The 20,719-nt window shown below is 41.8% G+C and overlaps 1 protein-coding gene across 1 annotated transcript in view; it reads left to right on the plus strand.

Annotated features, from left to right (window-relative positions):
- LAMB4 (laminin subunit beta 4) overlaps nt 1-20,719 on the plus strand; it is a 119,639-nt gene that overhangs the window by 44,644 nt on the left and 54,276 nt on the right. The window contains 6 exon segments of the mRNA XM_070369606.1: nt 2,255-2,440; nt 4,158-4,267; nt 5,546-5,666; nt 16,131-16,308; nt 17,335-17,397; nt 17,400-17,477. Of these exon segments, the coding sequence (XP_070225707.1) occupies nt 2,255-2,440; nt 4,158-4,267; nt 5,546-5,666; nt 16,131-16,308; nt 17,335-17,397; nt 17,400-17,477 (736 nt within the window).

A 20,719-nucleotide genomic window follows, 5' to 3' on the forward strand; every position in this document is an offset into this window, starting at 1 on the left:
CCTGCATTGGAAGTGCAAGGTTTTAACCATGGTCTACCAGGGAAGTCCCAAGAGTCTCTTTAAATGCTGCCAAGGAGCCCGTCTGATTCTCACATTTGACTGTAAATTGCCCTGAGGCCTCCATCTTCATCAAATGTACCAATGACAACCAATAGCAGCCATCCGGGCCCACAGTCCTTATAACCCGTATCTGTCGATGCCAGAAATATTGCTCATGTCAGTGCCTCCCCTCCCCTCTTTATCCTGTCCCAGTTCGCCCCAGATGACAGTTTTAGCAATGGCTCTGCTGCTCCACAAGGGTCATCAACACGTTACCCACTGAGGTCCTGTTGCCACCTGAACAGCAAGTGATTCCCCTCCAGGAATGCATCTTCGAGTCTACTTTTAGGCACGCTCGGTTGGTTGTCTGCTACCAACTATTTCAGGTCAGAGGCCCTAGAAACAGAGCCTGAGACTGGAGTCATGTGCAAGTGATTTACAAAGGCAATCTTCTTTGGGAAAACTCTTTAAGAGAATGAAGGAGATAAGATGGAGGAGGAGAAAGAGTCAGAGGTGGTCTCAGGCAATCTCTATGGATTGACCCATAGAGAAAGTCAGAAACATAAACTGCAGTAAAGTTTTCCTACCTCTTGAGACCACAGGGCCAGCCTTTTATACCCTATCAGGCAGTCTTTGGTGGCTTCCCCAGTGGCTCAGAGAGTAAAGAATCTGCCTGCAATGCAGGAGACCTGGGTTCGATTCCTTGGTTGAGAAGATCCCCTGGAGAAGGAAATGGCAACCTACTCCAGTATTCTTGCCGGGAAAATCCCATGGACAGAGGAGCCTGGCGGGCTACAGTCTATGGGGTCACAAAGAATTGGACATGACTGAGCCACTAACACACAGGCAGTCATTGGCTGTGAGCTACCCTAGGCGTAGGGGTGGGGATGTAAGAGGGCAATTCTCCAGAGAAGGGGCAAGTGTGAGCTGTTAGAAGTCACACTTATACAACAAATGGGGGATGGGTGTACCAAGTAAAGGGGATCCCATGGGGCACCTACACTGTCTGCTGCAATTTCCAAGATACTTTTTAAAATTTTATTATTTTACTATTTCTAAAATATTTTTATTTATTTGACTGCTCCAGGTCTTAGAACAGGTTCTTTAGTTACAGCATGTGACCTCTTAGTTGCAGCATGTAGGATCTAATTCCCCATGCCAGGGATCAAACCCAGGCCCCCCTGCATTGGAAGCATGGAGTCTTAGCCAGTGAACCACCAGGGATGTCCCCAGAGTACTTTTTTGAAGTTTGAAAATGTTGCAGAATGAGTTTACACACACCTCCATCTCATTTCTTATTTACCTTAAACTCCTCCGTGGCAGGGATTCTAGTCTATTCATCTTTGCATCTGATTCAGAGGCTGGGATTGAATTGTTCCTAAATAAACATTTGTCAAGTAAAGAGCAGTTTGTGGGAGATCACAGAGCAACTTGAACTTCAGGCTAAGTAATTTGGGCGTGAGGTTGTTGGCAGTGAGAATGCGTTTGAAATGCTCGTTGGCAGCAGTGTGTGGTATGTATTGGACTAGAGGGACCGCAGAGAGAACAGCCAAGACACTGTTGCAGCAACACAGGCAAAAAGTAAGAAAGAGGCAGAATTCCAGTGGAGGCTGGAAGTGTTGAGAGGCAGATGCAAAAGTCATCAAGGAAGTATTATCTACAGGTCCAGATGGTCCCAGGCTGACGTCCAGCATCGAGACCAGCAGGGCTGCTAATCAGCCAAGCGTGTGAGCAGTTTTGTACTCGTGCCCCCAGGCAGATGGGAAAAGATCATTTCTCACATTTGCATGAAATAAATATCTAGAAAAAACAAATCCATGTGGTTTTATCATTGTCATGCACAATTAGGCAAAATCCATGAAGTAGGCATGGGAATATTTTCTTACCCTTCATATTTTGGCCAGAACTCCATAGTCACATCTGAGAAAAGCCAAGGTCACTAATGTGGAATCACTCAGTTTATGACACATGGGGTACTTCACGTGCTGGCCAGTGATCTTGCTTTCCAAGTGATCATTCTATACAGTAACATATGTTCCACAGCTGCAGAATCAGCACTTTATTCTCCGTGGTATTCTGGAATGTGTCCTGGTTGGAATAATTTATCCGGGACCCAGATGGATCATATACACATCAAGAAATACATGAGGTTTTTTATTTTCTCTTCCAACCCTTCACTCTAGGCAAAGTTGTGTTCATTCCTCTTCTATTTTAGGGCTCAGTGACTTCTGACCAACTGCCTGCTGTTTCCATCTTTCTCCGAGAGCCAGTTCCTGGGATACCTGTTACATGGATGGGAGCTGGAGTTGCAAGGGTTCTCCCTGGGGCTGGTTTGAGATTTGCTGTAGGGAACATCCCTGTTCCCATGGATTTCACAGTTGCCATTTGCTATGAAACTCAGGTATCCTTCAACTCCCCTTCTGTGCTGGTGGTTCCAAGCTGAACGAAATACATTCTCAAGCTAAGTGTTTCCATTCCAGTCTTGCCTAGGTTCATCATAACAGGATTTACAGAAAGTTGAACATCTGGAGAGCATTGTAAACCAAAGTGTTTCCTGAAGATATTAAAGCAACACAGGGAGCCATATGTACACACACACTATTCCATGGAGAGAAACTAAAGCCGGAGCTATAGATTTAAGATACTAAGTCTATGGAAGTGGTGATGAAATATTTGTATAAGAATAATAAATAACTCAAATAATGCAAATCCTGCCCTCCTAGGACATTTTCCCCCCTAAAAGTGTAATAAGCAACATATGTGCAGAGATTTAGACTCATGGGGATGCAGAAGAGGCATTTATTTGCACTTGGATTTTACCAGGAGACAAAAGGAAAGCTCAAAGCAACCTGGTCCTCTTGTCTTCTCCCTTTTGAGCCCTTCCCCTGCCTTTTGAGAAATATCTAAGAAAGAAGAGAAACCAAATTAGAAAAACACTTGATCTAGAGTTTTCTTTGCATAATCTTTTCTTTGGTGGTCTGAAACTCCATAGACCATCTCCCCTGGAAAATATTTTAGGTGGCTGGGGGTGGTCTCAGAGCCCCCAGAGTCCCTCTGGGGACCACATTCTGAAAGGGCTCGTTGTCTGTTGTTTGACCACCAAAGTGGATGATCTACTTTGAAACTCTTAATATGACATACTTCTTAATTTCTCACTTAACAAATTAAAAGCAAGGGACTTGAAGGCACTTTGACATGGTATGACAAGAACGTCATTTTTAAAAAAGATATGTGTATATAAACGTGTATGTATAAATATAAATAAATTTTTGTATAGACAGAACATATCTCTGACAGCTTTAAAAAGCTTTTCCAGATTGTGAGACTTCTAGAGTTTAGATAATTAACATATATGCACTCTCTCTCTTTCTCTCTCTCTCTCTATATATATATATTTATACACATATAAATATATCTGGTAATATAATATTAAAATTATTTAATAATAATTATATAAATAATAAATTTATATAAGAATATTTATACAATGGTATGAAAGAAATATGTATCCTTTTGTAAAAGATTCCTTTTTTTCCCTTTGTGCTGTGATCCAAGAACATGATGAATTAATTGACTCTTTGGGAGACAGATGTTAAAGATTGGACCTTCAGGGGATGTTTAGGGAGTTTGAGATGGACATGTGCATACAACTGTATTTAAAATGAAAGACCAACAGGTTCCTACTGTTGAGCACAGGGAACTCTGCTCAGTGTTAGGTGGCAGCCTGGATGGGAGGGGAGTTTGGGGGAGAATGGATACATGTAGAGGTATGACTGAGTCCCTTCACTGTTCACCTGAAACTATTGCTACATTGTTTGTTAATTGGCTATATCCCAATACAAAATAAAAAGTTAAAGAAAATAGATTAGACCTTCAAGAGTCCCAGGGGTTTTCTAGGCCCAGGAATTACATCTATGGCCATAAACAATATTCTTTCTACCTGGATCATAATTCAAATACCAGAAAGTTAGGCCTAAGGGTGACTCTCTTCTCACAAATTCAAAACACCATTTTCCAAGCAGACTTTGGGTTGCAAATTTATCCTGAGCACTATCCATTAGAAATATGTTGGTGCGTGCATCCTCGCAGGAACATGCCCTTATGTGATGCCTGTCTAGTCTGCAGATGACTGGACCATCCAGGTGGTGATTAACCCCATTGGAGCAAGCAAGCACTGCACACGCGAGACCCCACAGCCAAAGCTTCAGGCTTTACCAGCAGCTTCCAGGTATGCATGGGGACCTGGCCTCAAATGCTGAAGATTTCTTAGAATGTTGTTTTTCTATCAGTATTTTGTAACCAGGAACTATGTGGGAGAAGAGGTGTATCAAAGGAGACGGTAATGTTTATTAAGTGTTTACTATATGCTTCACCCGGAGAAGGCAATGGCACCCCATTCCAGTACTCTTGCCTGGAAAATCCCATGGACGGAGGAGCCTGGAAGGCTGCAGTCCATGGAGTCGCTGAGGGTCAGACACGCCTGAGCGAGTTCCCTTTCCCTTTTCACTTTCATGCATTGGAGAAGGAAATGGCAACCCACCCCAGTGTTCTTGCCTGGAGAATCCCAGGGATGGGGGAGCCTGGTGGGCTGCCGTCTGTGGGGTCGCACAGAGTCGGACACGACTGAAATTACTTAGCCGTATATGCTTCACCTGGTGGTTCAGACGGTAAAGCGTCTGTCTACAATGCGGGAGACCTGGGTTCGATCCCTGGGTTGGGAAGATCCCTTGGAGAAGGAAATGGCAATCCACTCCAGTACTCTTGCCTGGAAAATCCCATGGACAGAGGAGCCTGGTAGGCCACAGTCCATGGGGTCGCAAAGAGTCAGACACAACTGAGCAACTTCACATTCACATATGCTACACTATGATTTACATTTAATATCACGTTGAATTTTCCTAACAGCTCAATGAGGTAGATCTTGTCTTCATCAGATGAGGAGGAAACTGAGAACATTTCCATGACTTGCTCGAGTTTTATAGCTGATGTATAGCAGAACCAGGGCTCCAGCCCAGACAGCCTGACTCTGATCCTGAATGTTTGTTTTCTGTTCCCCCAGATGCCTGGAGATGTGAACAAATTAAATGCTGCAAAAATAAGAGTACAATGTTCAGTTTGAGTTATCTCAGCAGCCAGAAGTCTAGTTTTCAGGCCAGTAATTTTGCATTGGAGATTTGTGGCTGAATAAAACAGAAACCTTGTTAGTATTAGCCTGATAGATGGGAGGGAGTACATTTGCTCCATCCTTTCCTCAGAGCAGTCATGACACCCCTTGGCCAGTTCCCAAGGTTTTGCTATTTGGCACAATCCTGTGATAGAACCACAGAGAATCTGAATGTGAACCGACCACCCAACCCACCTGAGCTGGTCTAGATCTAAACCAAGCCTCCATCCGGCAGTGGAACCCACTTCACAGCACACGTGGAACTCACCAAATGCAATGGCTGCTTAGCTTATATAACTGTACTTTTGACACTGAGTTTTTGCTTTATTTCTTTTAATACAGAATCATGCTGCTTCCCACACCCATCTGTTTAGAACCAGATGTACAATATTCCCTTGATGTCTATTTTTCCCAGCCTTTAGAAGGAAGGCTCAAGGCTCATTCACACATCCTGGTTGATTCTGTAAGTACTGCAAAGCCTTGTGGGTGCTTCCTTCTGAACTGAGTTCCATTCTAATTGTACATGTCGGGTTGTACTTTGCAGTGTTTCATGAGAAATAGAAATCTGTTTCATTATGAAAATCATCTCCTGTTTATGAAGGTCATCGCATAATGATGGCAAATCTTCCAGAACAGCACTTGTCAGCCCCAGTTTGAAGTGTTTTCGATATTCTGTTGTTGAGACTTCATGACAACTCTGTGAGGGAAGTCTTTGTTTATTCCCATTTTACAGACAGAATTGAAGCAAAGGGTCACAGAGTTAGTGAGTGAGGAGTGAGAATTCAGAGCCAGAAGGCCTGATTCCAGCATCTCTGCCTGGAGCCACAATTGTGTACTTGCATTATAGAAAGTCTGGGGAGACAGTCCACCAATAATCAGTTACTTATTGTCATCTTATAACTTCCCATTTTCTACCTATTATGCTTTTCTATCATTGTAATCAGAGTGCTCAGACAAGACTTTTTTTCATGGGTTTTGTTGGCACTTATATTACATCATAAGCATTTTCTTCTGGTGCTTCTGTAAGCTTACCATTTTTACGAACCATGCATAGTGTTTCCTTGAGTAACTTCTTTCATTTTTTTCTCCTCTAAATTTGGGCCACAGGTATTCATTCCAAACCTTTCATTCAGTCCACAACTTTAGGCTCAGCCTGTCACTGGGCAGAGTTTAGACACTGAATAAATTTACTTAATCTACTTACCTATTCCCTTACTTGGGGTCATTTAAGTCGCTTCTATTTTTTATAACTCTGCATAGTTGGTATATTTTTTAGTATTTTAAAATGCAGTCCTACTTTACCAAAATTTCTTGGCTCTTGAAATCTGTCAAATTAATTTTCTGGTAGGTATTCATCAATTAATTTTCAGGATCATCAGTAATGCATGAAAGTGCCAGTTCCATCCCACCATTAGCAGAATTATACAGAATTGTGTGAGATTTTTAAAAATTTTGTGGATAAAAATCAAATTGCTTTGTTAAAGTTTATTTTTAAATATCTGCGAGAATCTCCTAATATCGTGATTCAATTGGCATACTACAATCCTACCAAGTTTTACTGGAACACAGACATGCCTGTTTGTTTACATATTATCTATGCTGCTTTCAAGCTCCAAAGGCACCACTGAGTATTTGCAGCAGAGACCTTATGATCATAAAGCCAAATATTAACTATCTGGCCTTCCTGGGTTTTTAAAGAATTTTTTTAATTGGCAGAAAATTGTTTTACAATGTTTTATTGGTTTCTGCTATGCAACAACTTGAATCAGTCATTCATATATATACACATACACATACATATATATATGAATATGAATATATATCCCCTCCCTCTTGAGCCTTCCTTCTGTCCTCCACTATCTGATCTTTTATAGGAAGTTTGTCAACCCCTGATTTAAGTAGCTATATATAAGTATATTCATATGTATATATCTCTCTCCATATTTTGTGTATTGTGTCTTTAAACTTAAGTTTATAACTATTGAACACTTTTAATTTATAAGCTAGAGCTTCTTAATTTCATTATCTGTTATAGAATTTAGTATGGGGCAGGTATATCTTGGATTTTTATCCAGTAAGTTCAGCTATTATAACATTTTAAAAAGGCAGTTATTCAAGATTACTTTATCAAAGATGGGATTGCAAGTTTTAGGAAAGAAAGGAAGGAAGGAAGGAGGGAGAGATGGAGGAAGGAAACGTACAGGACACCCCGTTAAATTTGAATATGACGTAAATATGTGCCAAATATTGCCCTCAAATATTACTTGAGACATACTGAAAATGTATTCATTATTTCTCTGAAATTCAGTATAATTGAAATGGAAAGTAGAAACCAACTCCTGAATGGAAAATGTAAACTGTCATGATTTCCCTAACCCATATAATTCATATTCTGACGAGGAACTTTAAATAGAACTGGGCTCATGAACCAACATGTGAGTTACAAAGAAAGAGAATCAAATCCAACAGGTTTAATGAAGGGGGAAAAAAACCTGACAGGTGGGAACCCAGGCAGAGAAAAGAAAGGGAAAGAAGAAAATAAGGATTCCTCGTAACAAAGGGATGTTATTATTGTAATCGTAACAGTCGTGAAACTTAAATTTATGAGAGCCAAGTTATTTCTCATTTTAAATCCATGTCCTAAATATCTCTGAAGTTTATATTCCAAAGTAATCACTGGATGCTGTGTTAAATGCATCCATCCAAATTGTCCATTCATCACCCATTCTCTGAGGGTAAAACCAGGCACTGTGCTGATTCCTGAGGGGAAAAAAATCTGGTTCTTGCCTTCAACACATCCTCAGCCTGATATAGAAGAGAGCCGTGTAAACAAAACCACTGCAATGATGTTTGATAGATGTAGAATATACATGGACAATTTGAAATTAACTAAAAATATGTCCATTTGGTCAATTATCAAGTGACCATTCTCTTACATATAGCCATGAAAAATCCTAAAACCAAAATAAAAATTAAGAGAGCCACCAGATCTTGGCAAACTGTCCAAAACCCCAGAAGAGGCCTTTGGTCATCATTTTACAGTGAGATTCCTTATAAGCAGAGATTCGGTGCTCCTGATTTGAGGTGCTCATTGGGAAAGAGGAGTGAGGAGCCAGCAGAAGGAGCTCAGCCAGGATGGCTCGGGGAGCTCTGGGGCATGAACTGCCCCATGGGTTGGTTCCACATGGAGCTGAAGGGGTAGGGTGTCATCGTCAGCTACAGGCTCCCCACCCCGCCCCCAGGCCCCCAGGGAGCACACTCACTCCTGGACACAGTGATTGAGTCCAGTTCTCTGGAGAAGGGAACAGCTGCGAGCTTTCAGCATCCAGTGCCACAGCAGCTGGTGGGTGGGGAGATCTGAGCAGGGCACCTGCAATGTCCCCGAGAGTCCCTGACCCAGGACGACAGTAGGAGAAAATCCTTGCACATTATGATTTCAGACTACAGCAATTCTGCTGTTCTGGGAAATACTCAATTGCTTAGAACTTGACCCTCTCTAAGTTCATTCTCCTCTGTAGCCTGATTAACTGAGATGCATTACCAAGAAAACCAGAGGAAAGCTGTGTTCAACCCTTCTGCACAAATATCTTTTGTTTATGAGTCAGTTCATTTTTTTTCAATCGCCCTAATTACATGATAGATGCATCCATAAAAATGTGCTGAGACTCAAACGTAGAAAACGCATTCTAGAATATAAAACTGGCATTCTTCTTTTAAACCATGGGATGGACTGTAGTTGGTAACATAAAATCCTTAGAAGTTTCTAGGAGAAGTGTGTTGGCATTAGAAACCTCTGTAGCTAATAGGAACTCTTGTCATCTGTTCCATCAGCTTGGTGCCAAGAATGGCCAACTCTTAAACCAACTCTGACCAAGAACTGTAAACAGTAGTCCGGGATTGGCTACCCTCACTCCTAAGCCTAATCCATCTGGCTTCCTTCTGAGTGTCACCCTGCTTGGTTTGTGTTTGCAGAATGCAGAGTCATTTTAGTATCAACTTAAAGATACAATAATACTAAGAATGCATGTATACTTCTTTACTGCAGAATTTTTAATAAGCATTTACTGAAAATTAGCCACTGGGATAGGCATAGGTGTAAATAAGACTAGAACCTTCCCTGCCCTCACCAGGGCTGACGCTCTAAGGAGGAGATGTAGGCAGTTATGGAGGAAGTGACAGCACAGTCATGACAGATACTGGGAGTTGTGACAGGTCATTTGGTTTGGCTCAGGCAGTGGCTCTAAATGTCATCTGACACAACCTTCCCTTCTTATTACAAATATTTTGTATTACTCTTTCCTATCCTGCAGAGAAATTCACAGGAATTATAGCCTACCTGAACACACAGCTTCTAAATACTATCAGTGTTAGCTACAAACACAAAGGAGAAATAAAAGGGATGTAATTTATGGAGATATAGTATGTACTTCAATATGTACATGCATGGACATGAACACACTGGGAGACAGTGAAGTGTGGAGATGCTCATATGTGTAGAATCACTACATATGAGACAGCCATGCAAGCAGGTGTGTTGTAAACAAGTTTAACATGTTTTAAAATCACAGGGTAAAGCTTTCACCTGATAACTATAAACAGAAACCTCCTTCATGGATCTTCAGTGAAACATTCAAAAGCTATCAGAGACATGAGCTGATTTTCCTTTTTGTGAGAATGTCTAGCATTTCTGATCTCCACCCAGTAAATGCCAGTCACACACCTCACCCAATTACTTTGACAGCCAAAATTACCCCTTGGAATTTCTAAAATGCCCCATGCGGGGTGGGTACCTCCCACATAGAGAACCAGTGAGCTGAGAGGTCAAGGAGCAGCAGAATGAAAAGAGATGTGACTTAGATATCCTGAGGCAATGGGAAGTCACTGAAACTTTGAAGAAGGAATGTTATCTGAATAGACTGCCTTTTAAAAGGCCGCTGTGGCAATAGCATAGAAAATTGATGACGGAGGGGAGACAAAAGTGGAAGACGGGACATCTCTGGGGCTGTCCCCATGGTCATCTGGGTGGCCTAGATTAGGGAAGTGATGGGAAATGAAGAGCAATAAACACATCCTAGACATATCAGTTGGTCAGATTGACCAGACTCGTAAAGAACTTGATGTTGGGGGTGGGAGCAAGTGGGATGAATTGGGCGTGTTGATGATGAAGAGGCAGGTATCGAAGACGGCCTTCAGTTTCCTACACCAAGCAGCTTGGCAGATGGTGGCACTATTTCCTGGCAATAAGCACTGAAAGGAAAGCAGGTTGTGGGTGTGTTTGATTGGCAGTACCTGTGGGACAACCGATAGGCTCGTCTGTGCAGAGCTGGGACCCAGGACTGAGATGCGGCAGCAGACATAAATGCAGATGAAAACCAAAGACACAGCTTCATTACAATCGCTTAGGAAATGGATGTGGGGTAAGAAGAGAGCCCATGAGAGAACCCCAAGGAGCCCCAACATTTAGGGGAGAGCTGTTGCGTTGGCGTGAAGGGTAAATGGGAGAGGAGGTAGTGAAGATGGCAAGGAAACAATTGTTAAAGAAATGTGACTGCCAAGGAATCAAGAGACAAGGCAGCAGCAGGAGACACATTTGAGATCAAGGAGGTGACTTTACAGACGGGAGAGATTTAAGCACATACAGATGTCGACTGAAAGGAAAAGACTGAAGAAGGAGGGCATTGTTGTTCAGTCACTAAGTCGTGTCCAACTCTCTGAGACCCCATGGACTGGAGCACACCGGGCTTCCCTATCCATATTCCACAGGAAAGTCCCCTAGGGCACCCGGTGTAGCTGCCGGGACATCTCTTCCCCTGGGACACCTCTCCTTCACCAGCTCACAGAGGTGAGGATGGCTGTCAGTCCCTGTGAGACAGGAGTTTGGGCAACAGGAAGTAGGAGACTCCAGTCCCTTTTCTGTTACCTGTTTTGTCTATGGAATTTGAGGAGTGAGAGGCAGTGACATGCTGGGAGGATGAGGTTAGAAATTTGAGGAGTAGAAATAGTCTGGATTACTGAAATCGTCATCCAAGTTTGAGATTGCACCCCGCGGTGTCGGTGTGTCAGAGGACAGGAAGGAAAAGACTGAAGAGGGTTGAAGTAAAACCCATGGAAACTAACGTCAGTGTAGACAAAGCAAAAGGATCAGGGGAGATTTATCTGAGCCATCAGGTTCACCTCCCAACTTGACCTGTTGAATTCAACCTTATTTTCAGTGCTGTTTTTTCTACCAGTTGTTCAAAATGACAAACTTGGTGATCAGTTTGCTATACCATTCTTCACTATTTCAACCAAGTCATTAGGAAACATTTTGAACAGTATTAGGTTATAATTTAGATAAAATCTCAAGAAACCTAAAGAGATAGTTATTCTTCATGTAACTATTAAACTATAGATCATTCCTCCTTGAGAATAAGCTTGAAAACATGTCCTTGTCCCCATAATAGCTGTGTGGTTTTAGCCAGCAATTCCCAAAATGCATCTGTGAAGCACTAGCATACAGGATGTTAATAAATATTATTTGGATATAGGACCAAGTGATAAAATAGGTGTGGAAACACTGAGTTTTGAAAGTATTTTTCTATCAGATCAGAATTTTTCTATCAGATCAGATCAGATCAGTCGCTCAGTCATGTCCAACTCTTTGCGACTCCATGAATCACAGCATGCCAGGCCTCCCTGTCCATCACCAACTCCCGGAGTTCACTCAGACTCACGTCCATCGAGTCAGTGATGCCATCCAGCCATCTCATCCTCTGTCGTCCCCTTCTCCTCCTGCCCCCAATACCTCCCAGCATCAGTCTTTTCCAATGAGTCAACTCTTCACATGAGGTGGCCAAAGTACTGGAGTTTCAGCTTCAGCATCATTCCTTCCAAAGAAATCCCAGGGCTGATCTCCTTCAGAATGGACTGGTTGGATCTCCTTGCAGTCCAAGGGACTCTCAAGAGTCCTCTCCAACACCACAGTTCAAAAGCATCAATTCTTCGGTGCTAGGCCTCTTCACAGTCCAACTCTCACATCCATACATGACCACAGGAAAAACCACAGCCTTGACTGGACAGACCTTTGTTGGTAAAGTAATGTCTCTGCTTTTGAATATGCTATCTAGGTTGGTCATAACTTTCCTTCCAAGGAGTAAGCGTCTTTTAATTTCATGGCTGCAGTCACCATCTGTAGTGATTTTGCAGCCCAGAAAAATAAAGTCTGACACTGTTTCCCCTGTTTCCCCATCTATTTCCCATGAAGTGATGGGACCAGATGCCATGATCTTCGTTTTCTGAATGTTGAGCTTTAAGCCAACTTTTTCACTCTCCACTTTCACTTTCATCAAGAGGCTTTTTAGTTCCTCTTCACTTTCTGCCAGAAGGGTGGTGTCATCTGCATATCTGAGGTTATTGATATTTCTCCCGGCAATCCTGATTCCAGCTTGTGTTTCTTCCAGTCCAACGTTTCTCATGATGTACTCTGCATAGAAGTTAAATAAGCAGGGTGACAATATACAGCCTTGACGTACTCCTTTTCCTATTTGGAACCAGTCTGTTGTTCCATGTCCAGTTCTAACTGTTGCTTCCTGACCTGCATACAAATTTCTCAAAAGGCAGATCAGGTGGTCTGGTATTCCCATCTCTTTCAGAATTTTCCACAGTTTATTGTGATCCACACAGTCAAAGGCTTTGGCATAGTCAATAAAGCAGAAATAGATGCTTTGCTGGAACTCTCTTGCTTTTTCGATGATCCAGCGGATGTTGGCAATTTGATCTCTGGTTCCTCTGCCTTTTCTAAAACTAGCTTGAACATCTGGAAGTTCACGGTTCACATATTGCTGAAGCCTGGCTTGGAGAATTTTGAGTATTGCTTTGCTAGCGTGTGAGATGAGTGCAATTGTGCACTAGTTTGAGCATTCTTTGGCATTACTTTTCTTTGGGATTGGAATGAAAACTGACCTTTTCCAGTCCTGTGGCCACTGCTGAGTTTTCCAAATTTGCTGGCATATTGAGTGCAGCACTTTCACAGCATCATCTTTCAGGGTTTGAAATAGCTCAACTGGAATTCCATCACCTCCACTAGCTTTGTTCGTAGTGATGCTTGCTAAGGCCCACTTGACTTCACATTCCAGGATGTCTGGCTCTAGGTCAGTGATCACACCATTGTGATTATCTGGGTTATGAAGATCTTTTTTGTACAGTTCTTCTGTGTATTCTTGCCATCTCTTCTTAATATCTTCTGCTTCTGTTAGGTCCATACCATTTCTGTCCTTTATCAAGCTCATCTTTGCATGAAATGTTCCTTTGGTATCTCTGATTTTCTTGAAGAGATCCCTAGTCTTTCCCATTCTGTTGTTTTCCTTTATTTCTTTGCATTGATCGCTGAAGAAGGCTTTCTTATCTCTTCTTGCTATTCTTTGGAACTCTGCATTCAGATGTTTATATCTTTCCTTTTCTTCTTTGCTTTTCGCTTCTCTTCTTTTCACAGCTATTTGTAAGGCCCCCCCAGACAGCCATTTTGCTTTTTTGCATTTCTTTTCTATGGGAATGGTCTTGATCCCTGTCTCCTGTACAATGTCACAAACCTCATTTCATAGTTCATCAGGCACTCTATCAGATCTAGTCCCTTAAATCTATTTCTCACTTCCACTGTATAATCATAAGGGATTTGATTTAGGTCATACCTGAATGGTCTAGTGGTTTTGCCTACTTTCTTCAATTTAAGTCTGAATTTGGCAATAAGGAGTTCATGGTCTGAGCCACAGTCAGCTCCTGGTCTTGTTTTTGCTGACTATATAGAGCTTCTCCATCTTTGGCTGCAAAAAATATAATCAATCTGATTTTGGTGTTTGTATAGGGTCTTCTCTTGTGTTGTTGGAAGAGGGTGTTTGTTATGACCAGTGCATTTTCTTGGCAAAACTCTATTAGTTTGCCCTGCTTCATTCCCTATTCCAAGGCCAAATTTGCCTGTTACTCCAGGTGTTTCTTGACTTCCTACTTTTGCATTCCAGTCCCCTATAATGAAAAGGACATCTTTTTTGGGTGTTAGTTCTAAAAGGTCTTGTAGGTCTTCATAGAACCGTTCAACTTCAGCTTCTTCAGCGTTACTAGTTGGGGCATAGACTTGGATTACTGTGATATTGAATGGTTTGCCTTGGAAACGAACAGAGATCATTCTGTCGTTTTTGAGATTGCATCCAAGTACTGCATTTCGGACTCTTTTGTTGACCATGATGGCCACTCCATTTCTTCTGAGGGATTCCTGCCCGCAGTAGTAGATATAATGGTCATCTGAGTTAAATTCACCCATTCCAGTCCATTTCAGTTTGCTGATTCCTAGAATATCGACATTCACTCTTGCCATCTCTTTTTTGACCACTTCCAATTTGCCTTGATTCATGGACCTGACATTCCAGGTTCCTATGCAGTATTGCTCTTTACAGCATCGGACCTTGCTTCTATCACCAGTCACATCCACAGCTGGGTATTCTCTTTGCTTTGGCTCCATCCCTTCATTCTTTCTGGAGTTATTTCTCCACTGATCTCCAGTAGCATATTGGGCACCTACTGACCTGGGGAGTTTCTCTTTCAGTAGCCTATCATTTTGCCTTTTCATACTGTTCATGGCATTCTCAAGGCAAGAATACTGAAGTGGTTTGCCATTCCCTTCTCCAGTGGACCACATTCTGTCAAATAAAACAGAAAACAAGCTTATAGTTATCAAAGGGGAAAAGAATGGGGTGGGATGAATTAGAAGATTGGGATTAATGGATACAAACTACATGAAACAGATAAACAATAAGGACCTGCTGTGTAGCACAGGGAACTAAAGTCCATATTTTGTAATAACCTGTAAGGGAAACGAATCTGAAAAAGAATACATATATATGTATATATATTCTTGTGTATGTGTGCGTGCACTCAGTCATATCTGACTCTATGACCCCATGAACTGTTGCCTGCCAGGCTCCTCTGCCCATTGGATCTTCCAGGCAAGAATACTGGAGTGGGTTGCTATTTCCTACTCCAATATATATTCTTTTATATATATACAACTGAACTACTGTACTGTACACCTGAAACTAACAGAGCATTATAAATCAACTATAAATCAGTAAAAAGAAAGGTAACTTTCTTGCAGTACTTCTCAGAGGTCTAAGATGTTAATCTGCACTGCAAGTCACCCAAGAGGCAGATTGTTTGATGTAGAATAGCACTGTTCATGTGTAACTGAAAAAGACAAAACTTTCTCTTCTTTAATGTGTTTATTTTTAATTGAAGGATAATTGCTTTAGAGTATTGTGTTAGTTTCTGCCAAACATCATCAACATGAATCAGCCATAGAAAAAGACAAAACTTTCTAGAGGAGAGTTTTGTGAAATTAGAGTTCCAGAGTAATACTACAGAGTGCACCATCTAAGTCATAATCTTTTAATTATTTGTTTTGCGGCGTGTGGGCTCAGTACTCGCAGTTCTTGATCTCCAGAGTGCAGGCTCAGTAGTGGTGGTTCACCGGCTTAGTTGCTCTGTGACATGTGGGATTTTCCCGGAACGAGGATCAAACCTGTGCCCCTGCACTGGCAGGTGGATTCTTATCCGCTCTACCACCAGGAAAATCCCTAAGCTGAACTTGTCATTACATCACAAGTAGTCTCGTTAGCAATCTTTCAAATCTAAGACAAATTGATTAGCACGTAAAAAGTATAATAATAAAAAGGTAAAGGCTTATTTTCTTTGCCATAAGTCAACAAATGTAAATATTTAGTTGAAGATTTCTTAAATAAATTGAAAATCTTAAAATCTTCAGTTGCACGCAATTAAAAGGATGAAATTGAGTCTCTTTTCAACTATGACTCTCATAGATCTAATTATTTTAATAACTGGAATCTTGAACAGGATCCTACTATGAACAGAAATCTTTTTTTTTTTTTCGTTATTTTAAAAGCTTGGTCTTATTCCACGAATCAACTCACTGAAGAATTTCTGCAGCAAGCAGGATTTAGATGAATATCAGCTGCACAACTGTGTTGAAATTGCCTCAGCATCGGGACCTCAGGTGCTCCCTGGAGCATGTGAAAGGCTTATAGCCAGTTTGTCTGCCAGGCTGCACAACGGGGCCGTGGGTGAGTATCTGTTCAATGGGCTCCGCTGAAGCACCGTTGCAAGGAAACATGAGTGAAATGGTTTAATATGTTTTAGCTCAACAGCCAATGTAAATACCAATTGCTCAGTGATTAGATATACAGTGCATTCTCTCCATGTGTTGAAATCATAACTTATAGTACAGAAAAAGTTTTTAAAAGAAGGGCCTGGCAGTCACTTGGGGAATGCCAGATTTCTGGAACAACAGTCCTAAAATATTTCTTTGGAATCCTGGGATGTTAGGGCTAGAATGAACTATAAACAACCTCTTTCATCCCTCAACCTTCATTTAATAAATGAGATTGAGTCCAAAACATGAGGTGGCTTGCCCATTTCACCAAGCTGTAGAACAGGGTTTAAGCACTTTTGAAATCTAGGTCTGAGTAACACTTCGCTGGGAAGGGGGCACTATCCTCTGCATTGTAAGATGTTTAACAGCGACCCTACCCTCTGCCCACCTGATATCAGCAGCACCCTCCCCCTAGGTGTGACATCCACAAATGCCCCCAGACTTTATCATATGTCCCCTGGGGATCAAGATCTCCCCTCTAGCTGGGAATCAGTGCTATAGAGTGATAGCCACAATGAGAGCCTGGGCTTCCTCAGTTCCAGTCAGATGCTTCTTCCATGCAGGATGCCCACCATTTCATGAAAGATGGAATAAGGGAAATGAAAGGCATAATCCAGCATCAACATGGATCATGAGGAATTGAAGAAATAATAGCATCAATTAGAATTACACTGGAACAACTAATGATTGAAGTGATCTATTTCAAGCCTTTCAGTAACTTGTTAAGTAATCTTTACTGCTAAGTGATGTGTATTACGTAGTGTTTATTGAGCACTTACTTTGTGCCAAACACTACTTCACAGGCATGATTGTCTTTAATCCTTATAATCCGAGGAGGCAGAGGTATCCAATGAGACAGATCAAAACTAGAGCTACCAATGGGCCGAGGTGCTTTGCTGTCACTTCCTTTCCCTCTAACTTCCTTTGTTCCTTGCAGCTTGCAGGTGTCATCCACAGGGCTCTAAGGGACCCAGCTGCAGCCGACTGGGGGGCAAGTGCCAATAAAGCCTGGTGTGACTGGCCGCTGCTGTGACACGTGCTCAACGGGAAGCTATGGTTTGGGGCAACATGGCTGTCACCATACGTAGCAAAACCCAGACGGGGAAAACGCATGTGTTCTCAACCTTGGCGTTTTAAAGGCAGGAAAATCAATGTGGGGAGTTTAAAAGGGGTGGAATTGGGAATTTAACTATATTATTCAGACTATCAATGTAGGTAAAACACTGAAAATTTTTCTGCCATACTTTATTCTTTCATGCAGTGGGCACTAACTGGTCATCAGAGAAATGCAAATCAAAACCACAATGAGATATCACCTCATGTCTATTAGAAATTCTATTACCAAAAAAGACAAGAAATAATGAGTGTTGGCAAGGATGTGGAGAAAAGGGAACCCTGTACACTAGGAATGTAAATTGGTGCAGCTACTATGAAAAACAGTATGGTGGCTCCTCAAAAACTTAAAAAGAACTACCATATGATCCAGCTGTGAACTTCTGGGTATTTATGCAAAGAAAATGAAAATACTAACTTGGAAAGATACTTGCACCCTCTTGTCCACTGCTGCATTATTTACAGTAGCCAAGGTATGGAAACAACGTAAGTTTCTACCAACAGATAAATAGATGAAATGTGATGTATATATAGATATGTATTTCCATGATATAATATATGATATATAAATCTGAAAAGATGATGCTGTGAAAGTGCTGCACTCAATATGCCAGCACATTTGGAAAACTCAGCAGTGGTCACAGGACTGGAAAAGGTCAGTTTTCATTCCAATCCCAAAGAAAAGTAATGCCAAAGAATGCTCAAACTACCACAGAATTGCACTCATCTCCAATGGCACCCCACTCCAGTACTCTTGCCTAGAAAATCCATGAATGGAGGAGCGTGGTAGGCTGCAGTCCATGGGGTCGCTAAGAGTCGTACACGACGGAGTGACTTCACTTTCACTTTTCTCTTTTATGCATTGGAGAAGGACATGGCAACCCACTCCAGTGTTCTTGCCTGGAGAATCCCAGGGATGGCAGAGCCTGGTGGGCTGCCATCTATGGGGTTGCACAGAGTTGGACACGACTGAAGCGACTTAGCTTAGCTTAGCATGTGTTAGTAGAGTAATGCTTAAAATTCTCCAAGCCAGGCTTCAACAATACATGAACCGTGAACCTCCAGATATTCAAGCTGGATTTAGAAAAGGCAGAGGAGGAGGGAGGAGCCAAGATGGCGGAGGAGTAGGACGGGGAGAACACTTTCTCCCCCACAAATTCATCAAAAGAGCATTTAAACGTCGAGTAAATTCCACAAAACAACTTCTGAATGCCGGCAGAGGACATCAGGCACCCAGAAAAGCAACCCAACTCTTCGAAAGGAGGTAGGAAAAAATATTAAAAACAAAAAAAAAAGACAAAAGAGGGAGGGACGGAGTTCCGTCCCGGGAAGGGAATCTTAAAAAGAGAGAAGTTTCCAAACACCAGGAAACCTTCTCACTGCCGAATCTGTGCCGAGCTTTGGAAGCACAGAGGGCAACATAACAGGGAGAAAAAATAAATATACAATTAAAACTCGCAGATTGCGAGCCCTACGGTAACTCCCCCAGCGGAGAAGCAGCGCAGACGCCTGCATCTGCCATTAGCAAGCCGGGGCTGGGCAGGGAGGCGCGGCGTGGGCTGCATCGCTGAGAGTAAGAATCTGGCCAGAAATAATTTGGGCCAGCAAACCAGACTGTGGGATATCTACCACGCGAAAAGCCAGCCCTAACCTAAGACCGCCAGGCCCGCGCACGGAACAAAGGACTGAACAGAGATAGCCGGCTGCAGATCTTCCCCCTCCGGTGACAGGCAGCCAGAGCCGGAAGGGGGCAATCGCAGCCCCAGAGAGACATTATCTATAAAACTGTAAACAGGCTTCTTTGCTAACTAAAACTTCTTGGGGGTCTGGACGGTCAACATCTGCCTGAGAAGGTGCGCCAGTTTTACACCCAGATAACTGAGTGGCGGGGAGGCGATAAGTCGCAGCATTGGCGCTTGCCAAACACCTCATCACCTGAGCTGCTCGGACCTGGGAAGAGCACAAAACGCAGGCCCAACTGAGTCTGCGCCTCTGAGGACTACCCGAGTGCCTGAAGCTGAGCGGCTTGGACCTGGGAGGTGCATGCAGCCCAGGGCCAGCCTCGGATTGTTCCCGGCGGAACAACCTAGAGCCGAGCAGTGTGGACAGGGAGGCTACACGCGCCGTGAGCGGGGGCAGACCCAGGGTGGCTGAGGCACTGCGAGCCCACGCCAGTGTTATTTGTTTGCAGCATCCTCCTCCCTCCCCACAGCGTGACTGAACAAGTAAGCCTAAAAAAAAAAAAAAAAAAAAAAAAGTGTCCTCCACCGTGCCCTTTGTGTCAGGGCGGAAACCAGATACTGAAGAGACTAGCAAACAGAAGAAGATATAACAGAGGGAAACGCCTTGGAAGCTACAGGCAATAGATCAAAACCCTGTGGTTACTACGGACTACATAGGAAGGGGCCTATAGATCTTGAGAAATATAAATCTGACCAAAGAACTAGCCAAAAATGAACTGAACCCACAACACCCACAAAAAAACCCAAAAAAGTCCTAGATATATTTTTGTAATTTTTACGATCATTCTTTCTTTTTTTTTTTTTTTAATTAAAAAAATTTTTTTTAAGTCCTCTATTGTTCCTTTAATTTTCACTTTTATAACCTATTACTTTGCAAAAAAAAAAAAAAGACCCTATTCTTTTCTTCTTCAGCAAACTTCATATATATATATTTTATAATTTTTTGACCTTGTTTTTTTTTTTTTTTGTTTTTTTTTTCTTTTCTTTAACATTGTATTTTTGAAATTCCAAACTCTACTCTAGATTTTTAATTTTAAGCTTTTTGGTATATATTATCAATTTTGTACCTATAGTTTTTTTTTATATAATTTCTGTGACTTTTTTTTCTTCTTCTTCTCTGTTTCTTTCTCTTCTTCTTTTATATAACACTGTGTATCTGAAATTCCAAACTTTACTCTAGATTTTTAATTTATGCTTTTTGGTATTTGATATCAATTTTGTACCTGTATTTTCTTTATAATTTTTGTGACATTGTTCATTATTTGTTTGTTTGTTTTCTCTCTTTATTTTTCTTCTTCTTCTTTTTTTTTTTTTTTTAACATCGTATTTTTGAAATTCCAAACTCTACTCTAGATTTTTAATTTTTGCTTTCTGGTATTAGTTATCAATTTTGTACCTGTACTTTCTTTATAATTTTCGCGACCTTGTTTGTTTTTGTTTGTTCGTTTCTTCTCTCTTTCTTTTCCT

This window comes from Bos mutus, chromosome 4 (genome assembly GCF_027580195.1).
Source record: "Bos mutus isolate GX-2022 chromosome 4, NWIPB_WYAK_1.1, whole genome shotgun sequence".
In the NCBI taxonomy this organism is placed as follows: domain Eukaryota; kingdom Metazoa; phylum Chordata; class Mammalia; order Artiodactyla; family Bovidae; genus Bos; species Bos mutus.